This window comes from Cervus elaphus, chromosome 32 (genome assembly GCF_910594005.1).
Source record: "Cervus elaphus chromosome 32, mCerEla1.1, whole genome shotgun sequence".
Taxonomy (NCBI): Eukaryota; Metazoa; Chordata; class Mammalia; order Artiodactyla; family Cervidae; genus Cervus; species Cervus elaphus.
In genome coordinates, this window is record NC_057846.1 from 23,627,140 (window position 1) to 23,637,518 (window position 10,379).

Sequence of the window (10,379 nt, forward strand, 5' to 3'; positions counted from 1 at the left end):
GTCTTCTTTAAGATAAGAAAATGAATACTCAGAAAGTATAAGAAATGTGCTTAGGGTCACATATCCAATGAAAATCTGAAATTCCTCACGAGTCTGTCTATCTCTGTAGCTCAAGCTCCTCCACAATGCCACTCCTGCAGGTACTCTCTTCTCTGACTCCTCCTATCTCTTTGGTCATACTTCTTTCATGGAATCCTGGACAAGTTGTATCATGGTAGTTTGTGAACATGTCTCTTCTGATACATGAACTTCTCAGAGGGGTAGAAACTCATTAAGTTATAACTGTATCCCCCACAGGGCTTTACACAAACAATACATTCTGCACCTGATAGATACTTGTGGGATGTATGAATGTCAGAAACAGATGAACTTAGTGCTTAGATGTAGACACGTCTCTGTTAGAACAAAATTAAATACAGTCACTTCTCCGAATCCATGGGTTCTGCATCCAGGATTCAACCAACCAAGGGTTGAAAATCTTTGAAAAAGAATTCCAAAAAGTTCCAAAAAACAAAACCTGAATTTGCCACATGCTGGCAACTACTTACAAAGTATTTACATCACGTTAGGTATTATAAGTAACCTAGAGATGATTTAAAGTATACAGGAGGATGTACCTAGGTTATGTGCAAATACTATTTTATATAAAAAACTTGATCATCCTGAGGTTTTGGTATCCTTGAGGGGCGATGGGAATTGGGAAGAAAGAGCGGTGGAGTCCTGAAAACAATTCCTCAAGGATACCAAGGGCTACATGGGACAAGACTGCATTCAACTGTAAACATTTCTTTCTAAAAGTTCAAATTATAAATATAGTTTATATTAAAGTACTATCCTGTGTTAAAACCTAACATTTTCTGTGTTGGTACCCGGGTCCATATACAGCATTCTCAGTCACAGTGATCTCAATCCTGGGTGTGCTCGGTATACAAAGGAGGGAAGAGGAAGTGAGTGGGAAGGGACATACTGGCAGGAGATGTATACAGTCATTTTACATCATGTACACAAAAGAAGCCTGTGCTTTATTCCAAACTGGACCATTTGTGAAAACAAACTGTCTGTAACTTGGCTGTGATAATAGATCCACCTTCTGGGTGGTCCAAACATTTAAGACAGAGAGAGATTCCTTAGAAACTTTTGCCAGAAAAAGAAAAACTGCTCATTTAGAGATGTGAACCTTAAACTTCTGTGAAATACCTAGGCCAGCTGTATATAATGTTTGCAGTAACAATGCCCTCCCCCACGCTAAACATTTGCAACTTAAATTCACATTGCACCAAGTAAAGAGCACCCTTGCCTAGAAACTACTTGCCTACAAATCGGATCACAACCAATTGCTCAAAAATTTTTTTGAGATTGTCTGGTATTTGATTTATCATCTGAGCCATCAGGAAAGCCCTGATTTATCTTACTTCTAATTTTTTTTTATGACACAGAGTTTTACCTGGCTGATTAATTGGACGGTAAACAATTATTGGGTGGGGACCCTTTGTCCTAATTTTGTGAATTGTAATTTCAACTGATGGAGAGAGTTACTTTGTAAACCAAGCTCCCCAGCAGAGGGTGGAGCAGAGGACCACTGTCTAAGTAGCATTGCTATCATCTGCTTTTGTAGAGTGTGAGGAAGGGAAGCGAGGGCATTGCTTGCAGGTTAAAAATTGATTGATTGCCTTGAGGACCATATCTCATTCATGGGACTTATCCTGGTGTTCAGTACAGGCACTGGTGTTTTACTTCTTTGCATGCTTAAGAACTTACATAAAACAAATCAATGAACAATAAAAGTTTTCCTTTTTATTTACTGTGGGATATTTCTGAGAACACAACTTGCACCTACTAGGAAAATAAAGTTATGTCAAAAGTGAACAATTTAATGACTCATATTGTGTCTATTTTTACTCTGTAACATACATGAGGTACTAGACACTGTGCTTGGCACTGAAGAGCCACCCCCCCCCGCCCCCCCGCCAAATTTGCTGGCTGTTGCCAAGAGGGCAGCATGCAATCTGTGGGATACAGATGTATTCAAACAACTGTGGTACAAGGAATAATGTAAGGATACTTAAGTGGATGAAATGACGGCTACCAGAGTCAGGCTGGAGGAGGGATATTTGAATGCGTTTCCAGAGGCACAGAGGATGGTGGACTGGGTGGGGAAGAGAATTCTGGAGAAAAATGATAGCAAGAGCAAAGCCATGTTAGAGAAATCATAAGCGGTCCAGAGTATGGGCCCCACTACATATTTATGGAGTGAGAGGAAGAAAGGAGAGAGAAGAGAGGGAGGAAATGAAGTTGGACACTTGAGCTGAGAGAGAGGGTGAAAGCCATGAATGTCATGCTAAAAACCACACCTTTTATTCTCTATAAACTGGGGATGCCACAGAAGGACTTTTAAAAGTGGGAAAGATAGGATCAACCAGCAACCACCTCAGAGATGGCTGGTGAGAATATGCATGGTGAATTGAGAAGGGAGACAACAGCTAGGTTTCAACTTATTAAATCTTGAGTGGAGACAGTGGAAGAAAAAGAGGAAAGTGGTAGATCTGGAAGAGTTAGCATCAATAGGACCTGGTGATGAGTTGGATGGCACAAAATACCTCTTTGAAAATATCTGTACAATAAGCAGAATCTTTCATGTGTTTGGAGGATGCAGGCTTTGGAAACAAGTCGACCTGCATCAAAGTCCGTCCCACCACTTGTGGTCATCGGCAGGTTATAAATCTCTTGAAGCCTCACTCCCTTCATCTGCAGAAAAGGATATTACTAGTACTATTATTACTCTGATAGGATTATTGTGAGATTCAAGTGAGTTAGTGGGTATGAAAGGCTTAGAAGAGTGCATGGCAGGCAAAAGTATACTAACGCACACACAACCTCATCCACTACCTTTTAACACAGTATAAAAATTATGAAATTAATACAATTATTCTGCCACCTAATTATAATACTGATAAGTATGTTCATATCTTCTAGTCTTTTTCCCAAATGATTTTTAGTATTCTAATAATTTCAGTGGAAGTACTCTCAATTAGGTGTTCATTAAGTCAAAAAAATTCAAGTGACTATGTTTTCATTTATTGAACAAGAATCTACCATGTGAATGGCTTTGGGTACACTTGGATAATAAAGTGTACACCTATTAGAATAATAAAAGGTACACCAATTAGGATAAATTTATAAAGTTATCTCAAAAGTGAATGATTTAATCACATATTGTGTCTACTTTTATTCTGTAATATAAGAGGTACTAGACACTGTGCTTGGCATTGAGTAGCCCCCTAAATCTGCTGGTTGTTGCCCTAAGCGGGGAGCGTGCAATCTGGGATACAGATGTATTCAAACAACTGTGGTACAAGGTGGGATGTAAGAAGAGGTTGTAGGTCAATTAAGTGGATGAAATGAATTAAGTGGATGAAAACAAAGCAGTGCAGTGGTACCTTCAATTAAGTGGTACCTTAATTGAAGAGAAAATCTGTAGTCAAATGAAATAATCATATGTGTTCCATAGGCACTGTTATTGAACCAAGTGTCACTGTGAGTGACACAAATTAATTATGAGTTAAAAATTCAAACAGAATTGGCTTCCCAAATAATAGTTGTCAATATATCAAATATATTTACTGATAGCTCCTGCAGTCAAGTGCAAAATGTTAAGTTCTGCTTTGAAATAAACACTGTTTATAAAGTCAACAACTGAACATTTCAAGCATAAGATTAATCATATTGATATGTTCCACAGTAATAGCAAGATACTTCTTTTATAAATCACTGAAAGGATTTTTGTGACAAAGTTGTCTCCCTAAGATTTACTATAATATGATTTGTTAGGATTTATAATATAAATGGGATTTGTTAGGATTCAAAAGCTTATTTCATTTAATATAAACAAATGAAAACTATACTTCAGAAACTTTAAAAATATTTCTCTGTAGAGATAATGGAAATTGTTTCCTTTGGTAAATCCATAAAAGGCATTGCTTGGCCCAGATCATTGAACCATTTTCTGCCTAATTTACTTAGGAACATTTTGGGAGTATGTTAAGTTCTTATGTCCATATTAAAACACATGTCAGATGTGTTTATGTTTTCAAAAAATGTAAAACAAAGCTTGAAATGTTCCATGCATCCGTATGTTTTGAGACATTTTTAAAAGCCATTGGTTCTTAAAACCCATAAGGAGAACAGAATTTAGAATTCTTTGTTCAAAGTCTATGTGAGTATGTCAGATTATAAAGTATACATTTATAAAATATAGTATGAGCAGTAAGGAAGAAAATAAAGCATAGTAAAGATATAAACGTGCTGAAAGTTTATGTTTTAAAATTAGGTTTAATATATATATATTTATATGTGATAATTGAAATAATAACAATTTTCTGTTAAGACAATGTTAGAAAAAAATCAACCAGACCAACTAGAAATTTACTGACAGGACAGATGCTGAATTTTTTCATTTTCTTTTTTCTTAATTGGACAATACTTTAGAAAATAATAAGTTTACGGAAAGCTTGACTTTGATAATGAGGTATTATCTTCAGAGTTACTAGTCTGAATGATGGCTCTCCATCAGGTGAAGGAAGCTATCTGACACGTTTTCTTTGTAGTTTGAGTTATAGGTGATGATTTCTAAGCCAAGTCCCAGCTTTGGAAAGTATTTACTCAAAATGCCTGGAAACCTAGTAATACAAATTAGTAACTTTTTCCCTGTCTGGGCTGATATGATAGATTCCAACTTGGCCAGCCCAGGTGGTGCCCTGCGAACAGCGCCCTGAAGTTTTCATCCAGACAAGGAAAGCGTTCAGACGCGCGTCTCTCTCCAGCAAACCACCACTACTGTCTCCGCTTTTCTGATCCCCACTTCGCGTTTGTTACCGAAAGGAAACCTGGCGTCGAGGGCGAGAAGGCAGCCCACCTCGCAGGGAAACCACGCAGCCAGCTCATCCCTCCTCGGAAAACTGCGGGAGGCCAAGAGGCTGCAGAAAAAGACCGCTAGGACGGGACGTGGTTAATTCTCTAAGCCGCTCCGCATCCTCCGAACTTTGCCGAGATGCTGCCGTCTCTCGACCTGTGAACCCGAAGCCAGGACCCACCCACCACACCCCAGTGGCTCACTGGCCGCGCTCCTCTCCCGAGGGGGCCCGTGGCACGCCAGAGTCCCCGACTTGCAGCCGAAGGATGGAAAACACCTACCCTGGTGATGACCAAAGGCTGGTTGAAGTCTATGCCCCCCGAGAGTCTGAAGCCCCAGGGCGCCGGCCCGGGCAGGACCACGTTTTGGGGCATGGTGCCTCCTGGCACTGCCTTGCTCGGGCGGGGCCGCAGCGAGTGTCCCCGAGCGGCACAGCCCACTCCGCTCCCGGGGCAGTGTCCTCGCTGGACCGCGACCCGGGAGCTTTATCCCCGCTCGCGTGTGACGTCACTGGCCTCCCCTCCTCCCCGCCCCCTCCCACCAAGGAGAGCTCCAACTTTGGAAGAAAGAGACGTGCCAGACCCGCGGGAGTTTACAGACGCGCACCGGCTCGGCGCAGCCTCCCAGACTTCTTGGGCTTAAGGCTGGAGGAGGCTTCGGGTTACAACTCCCATCCCTCTCTTAAAGTAACACCTGTCCTACTGTTTATCTTCTGCTTGGAGAGCCGCAGGGAGCTTCATTGGAAGTTAAAAGCAATTAAACCACAGCCTCTATACTTGAAGTTAAAAGAAGACAAGCATCATCAATGCAATTGGTTATTGAGCAATTTTGAGATCTCTAATAGTTGCTTACTAGTGTGTGAGCCTGGCTAAGGTACTTAAATTTCTTAAGCCTCAGTTTCCTCTGCACAGAATTATGGTCCTTCTCTGGTAGGGCTGCTGTGAGAATTAAATGAGATACTTCTGCACAGTGCTTCACACGGCATGTGGGTCTGTGCCTGCGTCCTAAGTCACTTCAGGCAAGTTCGACTCTTTGCGACCCCATGGACTGTAGCCCACCAGGCTCCTCTGTCCATGGGATTTCCCAGGCAAGTATACTGGTGTGTTAGTTAAGCGACTCTGTGTGTGTCTGACTCTTTGTGACCCCATGGACTGTAGTGTCTGTCCATGGAATTCTCCAGGCAACAATACTGGAGTGGGTTGCCATTTCCTACTCGAGGAGATCTTTCCCACCCAGGGATAGAACTCACATCTCCTGTGTCTCTTACCTTGGCAGGCGGTTTTGTTTTTTTTTAACCACTAGTGCCACCTGAGCGTTGGAGAAGGAAATGGCAACCCACTCCAGTGTTCTTGCCTGGAGAATCCCAGGGATGGCGGGGCCTGGTGGGCTGCCGTCTATGGGGTTGCAGTGAGTCGGACACGACTGAAGCGACTTAGCAGCGGACAGGACTGAAGCGACTTGGCAGCAGCAGCAGTGCCACCTGGGAAGCCCTTATGTAATCTATGATAATATAAATATATTAAACTTCTATTTTAAAAAAATGGAGAAATCTAAAAGTGAAAATACTATGCAAAGATACCCAATCCAATGAATCATCTTAAAGTGTATATGAAAAGACAATTCGTTAGTACACTCAAAGTGTTAGTGAAAGTGTTAGATGCTCAGTAATGTCCAACTCTTTGTGACCCTACGGACTGTAGCCTGCCAGACTCCTATGTCCATGGAATTCTCCAGGCAAGAATACTGAGTGGGTTGCCATTCCTTTCTCCAGGGTATCTTGCCCACCCAGGGATTGAACCCAGGTCTCCTGCATTGTAGGCAGATTCTTTACTGTCTGAGCCACCAGGGAACCCGAGTATGCTCAGAGTTTCGTTTAATTTTGATTGGAGTAATTGTACTTCTCTCACATTCAGTCTCTAAACTTATGTTTTTGACACATGGGTTGCAAGTGTAACAGAAACCCAGGAGCTGAGACTGTCCTGTGTGAGCCATGCAAGAGGACCCCCGAACAGGACAAGACTGGGTATAGGAGAAAGGGGGGGTGGTGGGTGTTCAGTGAACATCTTAATTGTCCAGGTGCTGTGGTGATTGCTTTATCCCTGTCATCTTCATCCTCATGGCAAGCCCATCAGATTGCTCTTCTTCTTCTCTTTTTTTTTTTCTGGTAAAGAAGTAACTTCTTGGAAGTTACTTGCATAGATCACATAGCTAATAAGTGATACAGTTGTGATCATAAACCCAGGTCTGCCTGACTCCAGGGTGTGGCTGGTGTAGGTCTGAAGACTAGGAGAGTCTGAAGCGGGTCCTGCCTAGGTTCCATGTGGAATCGGATATTTTTGGTGCTATATTCCAGGATGCTCTGATTCCCAAGGAAAAGGGGAGGGACGAGGGAGCAGAAGCATGAAATGCTTGAAAAGCCCAAGGATGAGTGTCTTGGACTTCATGCTGAATACGATATGGCTGTCTCACTTCAGGTAAGGAGAGCTGCAGTACGCTTTATTAGCAGTATTGTCTGTATGTGGTTTTAAGACTCTCAGAGAGGACAGATTCAGGGAGCAGAGAGCAAAGTTGACTAGCCTGGAGATCGTGTCAATCACAAAACCTGGGTTGAAACTACTTTGTCCACTGTGGCAGGTTATATAAAATCCTAGCGGATAGGTGTTTTCCGGTCCCAAACAGTTCTTTCAGCCTTCCTTCCTTCCCTACTTCTCTTTCTGTCTTTAAAGGAAGAGTATGTGTTTCAGTCTGAGATCCCTCAGTCAGTGGTTCTGAATTTTGATGCGCATTAAGAGAGCCTGGGGAGGCTTCCCTGGTAGCTCAGATGGTAAAGAATCTGCCTGCAATGCAGGAGGCCTGGGTTCTATCCCTGGGTTGGGAAGATCCCCTGAGGTGGGCATGGCAACCCACACCAGTATTCTTGCCTGGAGAATCCCACGGACAGAGGAGCCTGGCGGGCTGTAGTCCGTGGGGTTGCAAAGAGTCAGACATGGCTGAACAACTCAGCACTGCGCAACACAAGAGAGCCTGGGTGCTTATTAGAGATGCGGACTCCTGGGCTCCACTCTACAGAGATCTGAATTCAGTTGCTGGGGCCAAAATCCACTGTGGGTGGTCTGTGGCCCACACATTAAGAAAAAGTATATCAACGCATAGGATGCTAATGTCTTATACTGTGTCTTCACGTGTGTGTTTCAGGAATGTCCTCTTTTCTCTATCACATTCCTCTGTCTTTCCACACTTTCTGGGAAGACTTGATTGGCCACCAATATCTACTCCGAACGTTTTCTTGACTTAGCTCTTATTTCTTGTCCAAATATCTTGATTTTGAATTTAGCTCTTCTCCAATATAACCAAGCACCCACTAATCTGATGGATGCTGGTGTTAAACACAAGGACAAGGCATGGGTCTGGATTTTGACAGGCACATAATCTTCCAAGGATGATATTTTATTTTTGTTCTTTACTTTTATTTATTTATTTTTTGGCTGCTTGGCATATGGGATCTTAGTTCCCTGACCAGGGATCAAGACTTTCCCTGCACTGGAAGCACAGAGTCTTAACCACTGGACCATCAGGGGAGTCCCAAGGATGACGATATCCTGAGAGCTATTTTGCATTCCCAACCAGACAATAGGTTTCTCCAAGGCAGGTGTCCTATTTCATTGGAATTTACCAAAACTGCCATCTATTGCTAACTTTGGGGAGGTGGTCAGTAATTACTGATAGGTGTACCGTGCTGTGCTAAGTCGCTTTAGTCATGTCCGACTCTTTGTGACCCCGTGGACTGTAGCCCGCCAGGCTCCTCTGTCCATGTGATTCTCCAGGCAAGAATACTGGAGTGAGTTGCTGTGCCCTCCTCCAGGGGATCTTCTCTAGGTAGAAGCAAGTTTTGGTCTTGACTGGAATTGGTTGGATTAGGGAAGCTCCTTGTTCCTTCTTGACCCTCCTTTCCACAATAGTCCTACCAAGAAGCACCTTCCCTGACAGCTGCTGTTATGCTCATTGTTTTCGGGGTTTCAGCTCCCCCAACCCTACCTTGCTGGTGCTGTATTTGCGTGTCTTTGCTGGTATGGCCACACAAACCAACTTATCCAGGGGCCCGGGCAGCCAGCCAGTGCTCCCAAGCCCTTCCCTGCATTGTATCTGACTTCCTCTTTGGTAAGAGCCCGTGTGATTTTCATGCTTTGGAGGATTTGGGCCCTTGTGAAATCTCTCCTGGAGAATTAACCACACTGAATTCCATGCTCTGTGTCTGCCCTCAGTGCTGGCAGGAGCCTCCATTGTTTTATTCCCACGTCGTCACACTCCTTGGGACCATGCGATGGTTCAGCTCAAGTTCATTTGGTATTCCCCTCTGAAATATCACTGAGTTTTCCCACTGTTGGTACTGAATTAACTAATAACAATCAAGAGACTCATCAGTATGCTGGAAATGAGAACTGAGGCACTGTGGACTGAGCAGCAAATAGGGGCGACTTCTGGGTACCAGCCTCTCTTATTGCTGATGGCTGCCGTTTGGATGCTAGGACCTTTGCAAATTGCAGTGTCATAGAGAGAAAGAGTTGGTCAGAGGGTGAGCATTTTTTTAATCATGTTTTCCCATTGAAGCCACTCATCTGGGGTATTTCCATCCTTACTAGATTGTCTTCTGGGTGGACTTCAAGCCGAGTAAGGGCAGGTTGCTTCCTGCCACTGGCAGCTTGAGGAAGAAGCTTCTTTCTTTGTGGACTACTTACCTATTTCTAGTTGTGCCAAAGTGAATGTGATCAGAAGAGCTACTATGGTGTGTCAGGTATTGTGCTAAACATTTAACAGGCTAGTTATTTCTGATTCCTAAGACAACCCTGCAGTATAGATATTAGCCTAGGAAATGGGGACTGTGAGAAGATAAGGAATCTACCTAAAATCTTATACCTGAAAAGTGACAGAGTTGGATTCAAACTTAGATCTGTCCCTTTCTGCCACTTCCTGCTTCTTCTATTATTTCACAGTGCGTCGTCGTCGTCTTCTATTTTTTTTTTCTTTTTGGCTGTGCTGGGTCTTCGCTGTGGTGCACAGGCTTTCTCTCTAGTGGGCTGAGTTGCCCTGCAGCAGGTGGGATCTTAGTTCTCTGCCTAGGGACAAAACCCATGTCCCCTGCATTGGGAGGCAGATTCTTAGCCACTAGATCACCAGGGAAGTCCCTTCATGTTGCCTCTTAATGCACATTTGCTAGGGTTTATCCAACCCAGAGAGCCTCTAACAACCTCTACAAGCTGTTCAGTGCCATGGTTTGAGGTCTTTTAGAAGCCAGAAGCTTGTTTTCCCTGGGGACCTAGTTGGAGTCACAAATCCCAGTGAAAAGGACTCCTCAGAAAGTTGATCTCGTTCACCACAAACTGTTCTTGATGTTTCAGGATCCCTAGAAATTCCTGCCTAAATGGGTCTTGGGAAATCAAAGACCTAATCTTCAGTCAAATGGTATTTTACT

General features: G+C 43.3%; 1 protein-coding gene across 3 annotated transcripts in view; it reads right to left on the reverse strand.

The window, feature by feature from the left end:
* PDLIM3 (PDZ and LIM domain 3) overlaps window positions 1-5,390 on the reverse strand; it is a 30,836-nt gene extending 25,446 nt beyond the window's left edge. For 2 of the 3 annotated variants that reach the window (XM_043893500.1, XM_043893498.1), the window contains exon 1: window positions 5,191-5,389. In XM_043893500.1, the coding sequence (XP_043749435.1) occupies window positions 5,191-5,283 (93 nt within the window). In that variant the 5' untranslated portion in view covers window positions 5,284-5,389. Of the gene's footprint in view, window positions 1-5,190 lie in introns of all 3 variants that reach the window. The other variant, XM_043893499.1, reaches the window with a different exon arrangement.
* Window positions 5,391-10,379: the final 4,989 nt, after the last annotated feature.